Raw genomic sequence first — 13,003 nt, forward strand, 5'->3', positions numbered from 1 at the left:
TAACCATCGGCTCGCCTCAGGGCTGTGTGCTCAGTCCCCTACTCTACACCCTCTACATGCATGGCTGCACCCCCGCACACTCCAGCAACGCCATCATCAAGTTTGCTGATGATACCACAGTTGAGGGGCTCATCTCTGGGAGAGATGAGTCTGCTTAACGGGACGAAGTGGAGCAGCTGTCAATGTGGTGTTCAGACAATAACCTTGTCCTGAACACCTCCAAGACCAAGGAGCTGGTCATAGGCGTCAGGAGGAAAGCCAAAACAGACACTCAACCCCTATTCATCGGGTGGAAACGGGTGGAAAGGGTAACGGATTTCGGGTTTCTCGGAGTGCACATACAGTAGGACTTAACTTGGAACATTAACCCCACAACCACCATCAAGAAAGCACAACAGAGACTGTACTTCCTGAGAGTTCTCAGGAATAACAATCTGACTCAGAAACTTTTGGTGTCAATCTATCGTTGCTCCATAGAAGGCATCCTGACTTACTGCATGTGTGTGTGGTTTGCCAGCTGCACAGTGGCTGATCGGAAAGCCCTCCAAAGGATTGTTAACACAGCCCAAAAGATCATTGGTTGCTCACTCCTCACCCTGGGAGAAGTGTACAGCTCTCGCTATCTTAGTAGGGCTAAAAACATTCTAAGGAATTTGTGCGTGTGTGTGTGTGTGCGTGCGGTGTTTAAGCCTGTCATTTTAAATGTGTCTTTTAAAGGTCAAGCCTATTATTTTTTCATGCTTTTAATGTTAAATTATTTCTGCACTTTAAGGGATTGTACTGTAAATTTCATTGTACTGGTACTATGACAATATACAATTAAATCCAATATGGCCACAATGATTGAATTTTAAGTCTATATGAAAATCACATCACCTGCTAAACAGGAAGGGACTTTGTTGTGTCCACCTCCCTTTCCCTACCTAGGGCCCAGCCATCATGATGGCCTACCTACTGATCTCAGGACTGTTCCTGACCAGACTGAGAAGGCCCATAGGCAAGATGACTGTCACAGAGCAGCGCTACGAGGGAGAGTACCGCTACGTCAACTCTCGTCTCATCACCAACAGGTTAATACATCATCAACTGCTCAAATCCTATTATTGCTGTTTAAAACAAAACTTCATTGATATTTTTTTCTTTCTCTATAGTGAAGAGATTGCCTTCTACAATGGGAACATGAGGGAAAAACAGACCATTCACTCCACATTCAAGAAACTGGTGAGTAACAGTTAGTGTCTACAAATTAATCATTAATCATTTTCTTCATTCATTATTAACTACAGATGACTGGGATTCACTTTTTACTTGGGTACATCACCATGGTGACTTATGCTGCACACCTAGCCAGCTCCGAAGCAGGTTATCTTCCACATAACAGATTCAATTCATTTAAAAAATAAAAAAATAAAAATAAATAAATTGGGATTATGTTGTGAAAGATTAAAAATAGTGAGCAGGCCTGTGGAGACCTACTGGATACTATCAAACATCTATCTAAATTCACCAAAAACATTCCTTTATAAACATCGAAAACAAACATAGCCCTGGTTTAACACCACGTTATTGCAACTTCTTAAGGAAAGGGATGCAAAAAATCTCTAAAATGAGGACTAGATATTGATCGCTTGATATACAATAGTCTTAGAAACAAAACCACACGGCAATTTAGTAAGGCCAAAGCAAATTATTTCCTTGAAATCATAACACAAGCAAAAGGCAACTCTAGATTCAAGATTCAAGAAGCTTTATTTATCCCAAGGGAAATTATTGTGCAACAGTTTCAATACAAAGGTGGGAAAGGATCAGATTGACAATAAGCTAACATAATCAAATCAAAATAAAGCTAACGTAAAAAAAATCAGTGTGACAGAGTGCAACAGACATTGTGGTTAAGCGTAGGTATATACAACAATACGCACTGTGCAGTTTAGCAGCAGATTGAAATAAAATAAGTACAAACTAAATAAGTGATAAGTGATAACAGTGTTAAAAATGTAGCAGCATTTCCTACAGAACTAATGACAGTAAAGCACAGTGAAGTGTAGCAGCATTTCTTACAGAGATACGTTACAGTAAACCACAGTGAAATGTAGCAGCATTTCCCACAGAACTAAGTTACAGTAAAGCACAGTAAAGTGTAGCAGCAGTAAGTTACAGTAACACTAAATAAAGTGATGTAGTGGTGATATAAAGTGACAGTGTAAAGTGTAGCAGCATTTCTTACTGAAGTAAGTGACAGTACAACTGTATAAAGTGGTGCAGTGATGATATAAAGTGACATTTTCTCAAGATACACTGGGCCTCATTTATCAATCTTGCGTAAAAACGGGCGCAGATCTGAGCGCAGAATTAGTCGTATGACAGGACCCACGTGTGATTTATGAAACATTCGTATCTGACCAATCTCAGCGTACGAATGAGCGGGCCTTGATAAATGCGGCGGCTGAATTCGATCGTCATTAACATGTTACGCCCTTAAATATTCCTGGTTCGGAGGCCTCGCCCACTGAGGTCAAACATGCAGAGGAGAAACGCTGGTACGAAAAGAAACTTTTCCAACACACAAATCGGTATCCTGACATCCGAGATGGAGCAAAATAAAGATGTACTTTTTGGCAGTCTTAAGAGTGGAATAAAAGGGGCCCATAAAAACGCTGTATGGAAAAGAATAACGGAGGCAGTCAACCCGAAGGAGCGCTCCATGTGCATGTGTGCGCACTGGTGGACAACTACTCCTATAGGTGGAAACAACAGTCTTCTGATCCAGAATATCACCTATAATGCGAGGGGGTGCATTTCACGACAGGGGTGCTGAATACGGCACAACACCGGCGCTCTTGCTCTGAAGCGGGGTTTGCCAGCGGGGTTATTAGGTATACCGTTAGAGGATACCCTTTGTCACCGAGCTGTTTTGAAATATAAAAGAATCGTGTGCCCCCGAGTCAGATCAGTCAGATTTTGCTGTGGTGCAAATACACAGGCTCAAATTTGCGTGAACGATCTCAGACCAGACGTGAGATTTGATAGTAGCTCCCGCTCATGTCCAAATGGTCGTACGCACGTTATTCTGCTGTACGTTCGTTTGATAAATGAGGGCCAGTGTCTCCACTGTTCCTTACCTGACCTGTAGATGAATTATAGAGTTTGATGGCCACCGGAAGAAAATTCTTCCTCCGGCGTTCAGTATTACACCGGGGGAGTCATGAGTCTATGACAGCAGCTGGTGGAGAGGGTGAGAGTTGTTGTCCAGGATGCTGTGCAGTTTAGACTGCATCCTCCTCTCAGACACCGCCACCAAAGAGTCCTGTTTGACCCCCAGGACGCAGCCAGCCTACCTGATGATCTTACTGATTCTCTTGGCGTCTGCTGCCCTTAGTCTGCTGCCCCAGCACACAACAGAAAAGAAGAGGAGCTCCAGTGCTGCTGACCACAGTGTCAGACACTCCGTCCTGCAGTCTGACATACAGTGGTCGACCCGTCAAGTAATCCGTAATCCAGGAAACCAGGGGAGGATCCACCTGCATTGCCGTCAGCTTACGTCCCAGCAGAGCAGGCCGGATGGTATTGAACGCACTGGAGTCCATGAACAAGATTCTCACTGTGGTTCCCGGTCTGTCCAGGTAGGCGCAGGCACGGTGGAGCAGGAAGATGATAGCGTCCTCCACACCTAGTCTCGGCTGGTAGGCAAACTGTAGAGGGTCCAGTGATGAGCTGACCAGGGGCCGAAGAACTGAAAGGACCAGCCTCTCCAGAGACTTCATCAGGTGCGACGTCAGCGCCACCGGTCTGTAGTCTTCTTTGGTACTGGTACCAGGCAGGATGTCTTCCACAGCACAGGGACCTTTTCAAGACTCAGGCTGAGGTTGAAGATGTACTGCAGGACTCCACACAGCTGGGTCGCACATGCTTTGAGGACCCGTCAGGACCTGCTGCCTTGCCTGGGCGGAGTCTGCACAGCTCCTTCCTCACCTGGTCTGCAGTGAAGGTCTGTCTGCTGTGTGCGTTAGTCCAAAGAATGAGACAAATGGACAAAAAACATGTAAGAAAGTTAACGAACATAGTTGGCTAAGGTTAGCACCACGACTTACAGGAAAGAGCACTAATAAAAAAGACAGTAAATAAGATAAAATAGCTAAAAGGTGCGGAGAGGAGAGAGCGCAAATGTTGCTCGCTGCCGCTTTACACAGCGCCGGACTCCTAGACCATTATGGAAAGGCATAGATCAACTCTCTGAAAAAGTACAACAAAAGAGTGCACCTCTACAGCTCAGGATGATAACTAAATGATTGCCAATAGTTTTAATGATTATTTTGTTAATTCTGTATTAGAATTGGGCAGCAACTCATTGGATTCACAACTACCTAAGGCTGTAACCTTAACCTTATATAATAAATCCACCTTGCTGAATTTTATTTATATAGATGACTCGAATGTAAATAAAATTTTATCAACAGTATCCAACTCTAAAGCAAAGGATATTTGGGGTCTAGATACTTTTCTATTAAAGAAACTCGAGGATGTCTTACCCCTCCCATAACATACCTTTTAAACAAATCATTGGAGGAAAGTACTTTTGCGCTTAAAACAGATATATTAACTCCCATCTGTCTGGGAATGGACAGGAAGTCAACAATTACAGGCCGATTAGTTTATTGCATGCCATCTCCAAGATGGTTGAAAAAACAGTGGCAGAACAGATGAAAGCACATTTCAATGCAGAAAAACTAAATGCATCCCATGCAGCTTGGCTTTAGAGCTAAGTCTGTGAATGTTCTCATTTGTCCATGTCATCGTTATCCCCAAAGTAATTTCAGTCAAAAGCAACTGGACTTGGTTATTTGTCTATGAAGATGTTTCACCTCTCATCCAAGAGGCTTCATCAGTTCATGTACGCATCTGACCAGGCTGGGACTGGTCCAACTAACTGGTGTGGAGATCCAGGTATTTAACCTTTCACAAGGCCGATGATGTCACCGGAACCCATTGTGCTCCAAGTGCCAACGACCATCGTTGGAGTGACGGTCGTTGGTGGGAAGTAGGCTTTGACCTTGTTAGAGCTCTACTGGGTCTTAACGACAGTCGTTGGAGTCGCAGGAGGCCATTTGTGAACAGTTGTTCTTTGAGGTTAGATTGTTGAATCTCCTGGGAAGGGAAGAAAGGGCAGCATTGTAAATTGGAGATGAGTGGTGTCTCAGACCTCCTCCTCTGTATAGCGATGGTTTCTCTACTTTTGCGTAGATGGCTTATTTTACTCCTCTTTCAAACCATCTGTCCTCTCGGTCCAGGACGTGGACATTGTTGTCCTAAAAGGAGTGGGCTTTCTCCTTGAGATGTAAGTGAACAGTGGAGTCCAGGTCTGAGGAGTTAGCTCTCCTGTGTTGGGACATGCGTTTATGCAGTGGTTGTTTTGTTTCTCCAATGTAGAGATCTTTGCATTCCTTGTTGCATCGGACAGCATCAACCAGATTGCTTTTGTGGGTGTGTGGTCTTCTGTCCTTGGGATGTACTAGTCTCTGTCTGAGTGTGTTACTGGGTTTGAAATACACAGGGATGCAGTGTCTGTTGAAGATCCTCCTGAGTTTCTCTGATTATCTTGTTCCTCTCCTTGTTTTCTTTTTCTTTTTCAACCACTTTGGTTGTCTTTCTGCGAGCAGTGGCCGTTTTCACAAGGGTCCAGCTGGGGTAACCACAAGTTGTGAGGGCGCCTCTCAGATGCCTGCGTTCTTCCCCTTAGGACTGTGAGCTGGTGGTTATGTTATCAGCTCTGTGTTGCAGTGTTCTGATAACTCCAAGCTTGTTTTAATCCCCCATAATGTTATCTTCTGCAGTTATGTAACTTTTAGTGGTCCTTTCTTATTGATTTAAGTTCTTATTTATTTATTTATTTGGTTTATAGTTATTGTTAGGAAATCACATTGACACCATAAGTGGGGATACGTGTGCGGTAAGAGACCTCCCTTCGTTCCTGTGTTTTCTGGGCTGAGTATAATAAAGTGGCATGTCTCCTGGAGTCATGCGGTATATGGGGAACTGGAGCTGCAGATAAAACTAGAAGTAGTCTCTGTTTGAGCTTGCTGTAACATTGAACCCTAGATTACCACAATATATGTCTATATATCACTGGCGATTGCTCTAAGACTGCAAGGGAAGCTCAGCCCCTTTCACTGGAAAGCCTTCATCTTTTGTTCAGAATCAGCTACTTATCACAGGTAACCGGAGCAACTTCCTTCTCATTCATCCCAACACCACCACAGCACTTTACACAGTTGGACGCTCAGCTTCTACTGACTTCAATGGAGAAGGGTAGAGCGGGTTGTTCCACTGCAGCCAAACTAGACGGTCATTGGATAAATACTGGGCTTTGTCCCGTCCATGGGACACTCAGCGTTTCTGGGCGTCTATGGGACAGTAGGCTGGCCCAGACGCTCAGCTTCTGCATGATGATTGGATGAATCCTTTTTTGATTGACAAAAGTGGGTTTTGGGGATCTATCTAACTTTGACAGGGCATACAATAGGCATGAAAAAAGCAATGAACATGTGAGTGCATGTGCAAGGTTAAGTTGCCTGGGCAGAGGCAGGGTTTAACATGCAATAAATTAAGGCGCTCGCTTTCAAATAGCAAAACATAATGAAACAGTCAAACAAAACAGACTTTCCTAAACCGCCTCATCGATGTGACTTCCTTGCTTGGCCATCAGGAGCTCTCATTTAGGGGGCATTGTGAGAGTGGTGAATCATCCAGCAAGGTGAATTACAGGGAGTTTACAGTAACATTAGCACAATATGAGGAAGCTGGAGGCCAAACTCCAGCAGAACAATGTGAGGGATGTGTGGACTGGTATGAAGCAGATCACTGGGTATAAGGTGAGCGGCAGACAGTCATCAGGCAGCCTGGAGAGGGCAAACGAGCTGAAAAGATTCTTCAATAGGTTCAGCTCACAGCCTTCCGACTTCTCCATGACACCTCCAGACCCCCACACACTCTCACTGCCCAAAATGCTTCCTCCCCTCCCCCCTCAATCCCCTGCTGTGAGCTCTCCTGTGCAGCACCTCTCCTCCTCCTCCATCTCTTCCTCCTTCAACTCCTCCTCCTCTTCCTCCTCCACCTTCACCTCCTCCTCCACCTCCTCGTCCTCCACTGAAGACACCAGCAGCCTCCCCCGCATGACTGTGACTGCAGGCCAGGTTAGGAGACAGCTGGAGAGACTCCACCAGCATAAGGCTGCAGGCCCTGACGGTATCAGCCCCAGGATCCAGCTGTCTCCTGTCCTACAACACCTCTACAACCCGAGCCTTGGTCAGGAGAGAATACCAGTGCTTTGGAAGACTTCCTGCCTGATTTCTGTTCCAAAAAGTCAACACCATCAGACCTCAATGACTATCGACCAGTGGCCCTCACATATCACGTCATGAAGGTGCTGGAGAGACTGGTTTTGGTCAACCTGAGGCCGCAGGTGAGAGCCCTGCTAGACCCTCTGCAATTTGCTTACCAGCCCCACTTGCCAGTTGATGACGCTGCCATCTACCTGCTGCAACGACCCAATTTGCACCTGGATGGTGGAGGAGGTACTGTGAGAATCACATTCTTTGATTTCTCTAGTGCTTTTAAAACCATTCAGCCACTGCTACTGGGGGAGAAGCTGCAGGTGTGGGAGTAGATGACACAATGATCTCCTGGATTACTGATTACCTGACAGGCAGGCCACAGTTTGTCCGTATGGGCAGTGTTCTGTCTGATGTGGTTGTTAGTGATACAGGAGCTCCACAGGGGACTGTACTGTCTCCTTTCCTGTTCACCTTATACACCACTGACTTTCAGTACAAAACTGGGTGGTGTCACCTGCAAAAGTTTTCTGACTACTCTGCTGTTGTTGGGTGTATAAGTGAGGGACAGGAGGAGGAGTACAGGGCACTGGTAGACAACTTTGTGAAGTGGACTGGACAGAATCACCTGCAGCCGAACATCAGCAAGACGAGAGAGATGGTGATAGAGTTCAGGAAGAAGAGGATGACGGCTTTCCAACCTCTGTGCATTCTGGGAAAGGATGTGGAGGTGGTGGAGGATTACAAGTACCTGGGTGTTACTATCAACACCAGACTGGACTGGAGATCGAACACTGAAGCTGTTTACAAGAAGGGGATGAGCAGACTTTACTTCCTGAGGAAGCTGAGATCCTTCAATGTGTGCAGCAAGATGTTGGAGATCTTTAATCATTATGTCTGTGTTGGCCAGTGTACTTTTCTTTGCTGGGGTTTGTTGGGGAAACAGCATTGAGGCCAGCGACACCAACAGACTCAACAAAGTGATCAGGAAGGCTGGCTCTGTGATTGGCTGCAAACAGGACTCTCTGGAGGCAGTGGTGGAGAGGAGGACACTGAAAAAACTGTTATCCATCATGGATAATTCTCTCCACCCTCTCCAACTCACACTGGTCAGACAGCGGAGCACCTTCTCTCTTGTAAACATCAGCTCATGTTCTGGTAAAGTTAATGTCTCCAGCTCATGTTCTGGTAAAGTTAATGTCTCCAGTTCATGTTCTGGTAAAGTTAATGTCTCCAGCTCATGTTCTGGTAAAGATAATGTCTCCAGTTCATGTTCTGGTAAAGTTAGTGGCCCTCATTTATCAATCTTGCGTGAAAACGGGCGCAGATCTGAGCGCAGAATTGGTCGTATGACAGGACCCACGTGTGATTTATGAAACATTCGTATCTGACCAATCTCAGCGTACGAATGAGCGGGCCTTGATAAATGCGGCGGCTGAATTCGATCGTCATTAACATGTTACGCCCTTAAATATTCCTGGTTCGGCGGTCTCGCCCACTGAGGTCAAACATGGAGAGGAAGAACGCTGGTACAAAAAGAAACTTTTCCGACACACAGATCGGCATCCTGACATCCGAGATGGAGCAAAATAAAGATGTGCTTTGTGGCAGTCTTAAGAGTGGAATAAAAGGGGCCCATAAAAACGCTGTATGGAAAAGAAAAACGGAGGCAGTCAACTGTGACCCGTGTGCGTGTGTGCGCACTGCTGAACCTGCGCTCTTGCTCTGTAGCGGGGTTTGCCAGCGGGGTTATTAGGTATTCCTAAGGATAACCTTTGGCACCTAGAAGTACCATACCAAGATGTTAATCATCTGATGCCTTGTTTGATTTAATGCAATTTATCGAGGGTAGCCACTTGCCGAGGAGATTACTTTGTCTCTGCAGTGCACATTCCTGCAACCGCGCGCCAACACATTCATTAATGAATTCATCTTCAACCGCTTGTCCCTGTTGGGGTCGCGGGAGGCTGGAGCCGAGCTGTTTTGAAATATAAAAGAATCGTATGTGTCCCCCCCCACCTGGCCGCCACGTTTAAAAGCGATAGCTTGGCATCACAAATCACCTGTAAATTTATCGAGTGGTAGTTTTTGCGATTGATGAATGCGTAATCATTCATGGATGGTGCCTTCAGACGCACATGAGTACAATCAATTGCTCCAACCACAATTTCTTTTTTTATTTGTTTTAAGAATCCGTTTTGATCTGTTCTTAATATGTGACTGCTTATGCTTAATGCCAGCTGAGGTTTGTTAATTATTTTCAGCCAGATTTTGCTGTGCTGCACTGCAAATACACAGGCTGAAATTTGCGTACCTCCTGACACTTATTCTACCTGTACTAACACACTAACATCCTGACACTTACTCTTCTCTTACACTTTATTCTTGTGTTAGGTTAAAATGTTTTTGTATAGTTGCACTGTCGTTATTTGCTGCTCTGTGTGCCCTGAATTGCCCCCCGGGGACAAATAAAGTTTTTTGAATTGAATTGAATTGAATTGAACACGATCTCAGACCAGACGTAAGATTTGATCGTAGCTCCCGCTCACGGCCAAATTGATAAATGCCGAAGTTTGCCAGGAAATGGTCTTACGCACGTTTTTCTGCTGTACGTTTGTTTGATAAATGAGGGCCAGTGTGTTTTCAACCCTTTGTTGAACAGAGCGCTCCATCTAGTGGCCTCATGTGGACATCACTAACGTGTAAACAAGTGTAGGATTACCGAGAAAGTGAATGAAAGAAGGAGAATTGTGAGTGCTTTAGTAGTACTAGTGGGTGTTTAAATTTTAAGCTGAGTTGGCTGCTGTGGTGGATATTATATCAAAACCAGCTGAGTTTACCGGAGAAGCAAACGGTGAACTCAAACGGGGAACTGTAGCACGTCAAGACAGATCAACCTGTATAAATTACAGCCTACAAAAGATATCCTAGGTATCTTGAGCTGGCTTGGTAGTACTCTGCCTTTGAACCATTTACTGAAAGGCAGTCTCACACATGCAACAGTTAAATTTGATGCTTTTCTCAATTGTGAAACAGCTCAAAGCATTATGCTGAGGAGGAAAGAAAAAGCAGTGTGTTGTACAGAGACATCAGATATGTTTTTCCTAAAATTCATTCTACATAGAAGTAACTGTTGCAAGTCCTTATTACTGTGTTCTCCCAACTTCAGAATAAACATATTTATTTTGTTCTCCAGGTGGACCACTTGCACGACTTTATCTTCTTTCGCTTCTCCATGGGATTTGTGGACAGCATAATTGCGAAGTGTAAGTAGATATATCTCTCTTTGATAGATAATGTTTTGGCAATAGCCCTGATATATATTAATTTGTCTTGCTGTACCACATGTAAGTGGTAAGAAAAAACACACATCACTTCCCTTTATTCTGATACTTAATGTATCAGCACAAAATAGGGAGCAAACCAAAGCTCACATAAATATATAAATAAATAAAATACACAATAATAGTTTAATTTTGTTGTTCTGTGTTTTTTGTTTTTACACTATCTGCAAATGAAATAGGTTTAAATAGAGTCAACAGATTAAATACTTTGTGGAGGCCTCTTTTGCTAGACGGGGAAATATTATCCCCGTTCTTCCTGCAGAACTGTTCAAGTTCAGTCGGATTCTGTGGTGAGCGGTGATGGACTGAACTCTTCAAGTTTATCCACAGATGTTCTGTAGGATTCAGGTCCGGGCTCTGACTAGGCCACTCTAGGACATTCACCCTCCTGTCCTTTAGCCACTGTGTTGTTTTTATGGCGGTGTGTTTTGGGTCATTGTCGTGCTGGAAGGTGAACCACCTGCCCATTTTCAAGTGTCTAACAGAGGGCTGCAGGTTTTCCTCAAGAATTTGGGTGAACTTGGCAGCATCCATTTCCCTTCAAAAAAAGTTCAGTTTTGCTCTCATCTGACCATATAACCTTTTGCCACATGGCATCAGAATCTTGAATGAATGAATGAATGCTTTATTTCAAGTTTTCATGTAAAAAAAAATGTATTACACTTGAAGCACAATTCATTGAAACCCTTTGTATGTTTGAAAAGGAGTAGGAAGAAGCATTAGCTTATTAATTCCTACCCCTTCTCCACTTAGTACCTAGTACTAGGTTCTGACTTCATGTGTATCCCGTTTTGTTTTTTTAATTGAATACGCTCAACAAAAACAAACAATAACCAACAAACAACACAATAACCGCTTGTGTGAAAATAAATAAATGACAAGTATGGCAAAATGTGAGAACCATAGTGTTTGTCATACCCCTCTTCTTCCCTGTACCTTGTAAATACCATCTGTTTGTACCGCTGTTTACATTTGCTCCTAGTTGGACATTGTCTGAGCTCCTCTGCTAGTCTGTTCCACAGTTTCACTCCACATATTGAAATGCAAAAGGTTTTTAAAGTTAAGCGTGCATACGGATGTGTTAGATTCAGTTCCCCCCTCAGATTATAACCCCCTTCTCTCGGAAAAAAAATATGCTTGAATATTTACTGGTAATATGTTGTTTTTTGCTCTATACATATCTTTAATATGTTGTTTTTTTGCATACTTTAAACTAGGCCTTGGGAACCATGCTCCTGGAGGGCCACTGCCCTGCAAGTTTAAGGTTTTTCTCTGCTCTAACAAACCTGATTATAATGCTCTGCTTGTTATCATGTAGCTGAAGCTTGTCAGGGGTTTAACAATCGTTAGACTCAGTTGTGTTAGAGCAGGGAGAAACCTAAAACATGCAGAACAGTGATCCTCCAGGAGCATAGCGCCCCCCCCCCCCCCCCCCGCTATAAATGAGACTCAGTGTGACATTTTTTCAGAAGAGGCTTCTTTATCTCCACCCTGCCATACATGTCGAACTTGTGAAATTGTTGTCACATGCACAGATCGACCAACCTCTGCCGTTAAGACTTGTAACTTCTTCAAGGTCACCATGGGCCGCTTGGTAGCTTCCCTGATCAATCTTTTACTTGCTTGGTCATCCAGTTTGGGGGGACGGCCCGATCTAGGAAAGGTCTGGGTGGTGCCATATGCCTTCCACTTCTGGACAAAACACTGAACGGTACTCAGAGGGAGAGTTAAAGCCTTTGAAATTTTTATACCCTTCTCCTAACTTGTGCCTATCCACAGCCATGGTGAATTATTTTTGTTACCATGCACTACTAGGAGTGGAATCCTCAAAAATCAGCTGATTATATTCTGAGGTATTCAAAGCCGCCACAGTTGATGTCAGGTGGAGGTCAATTAACTTGGTATGTAATCTGGAAGGTGATTGGTTATACCTGAGAATGTTTACAATGGTTATTCTAAAGGGACTCTTCACTTTTCCAACCCTGCTATTCTAGTTTTTTATTTTTTATTAATTTTCAGAAATTTTGAAAATGAATGAAACAATTGAATGTTGTAAGGCAAACTGTGTATATCACACTGGGAAAAAAAATTATATATATATATATATATATTTTTTTTTTTTTTTTTTTTAATTTCAGGCTGTAAAACAAAAAAGCGACTATTTCAAAATGGTATGATGACTTTCTATAGGCACTGTAATATGCCAAACTTTTTTTCATGGCTTTTCAGCATCAATATAAAATGTGAGAAAAGGCCATAGTCTCTCTTTTTCCGCCTGCATCGATCAGAAAATGTGTGAGCAAGTCAGATTTGATGCTAGATTTGACATCC

General features: G+C 43.7%; 1 protein-coding gene across 3 annotated transcripts in view; it reads left to right on the forward strand.

Moving 5' to 3' along the window:
- abcd3a (ATP-binding cassette, sub-family D (ALD), member 3a) overlaps positions 1–13,003 on the forward strand; it is a gene marked incomplete at its 5' end in the record, with an annotated part of 57,708 nt that overhangs the window by 22,570 nt on the left and 22,135 nt on the right. For all 3 annotated transcript variants that reach the window (XM_083936272.1, XM_083936271.1, XM_083936273.1), the window contains 3 exons: positions 928–1,070; positions 1,152–1,221; positions 10,525–10,594. In XM_083936272.1, coding sequence (XP_083792398.1) covers positions 928–1,070; positions 1,152–1,221; positions 10,525–10,594 — 283 coding nt within the window. The remainder of the gene's footprint in view (positions 1–927; positions 1,071–1,151; positions 1,222–10,524; positions 10,595–13,003) is intronic.

Source organism: Echiichthys vipera (genome assembly GCF_963691815.1).
Source record: "Echiichthys vipera genome assembly, chromosome: 21".
In the NCBI taxonomy this organism is placed as follows: domain Eukaryota; kingdom Metazoa; phylum Chordata; class Actinopteri; order Perciformes; family Trachinidae; genus Echiichthys; species Echiichthys vipera.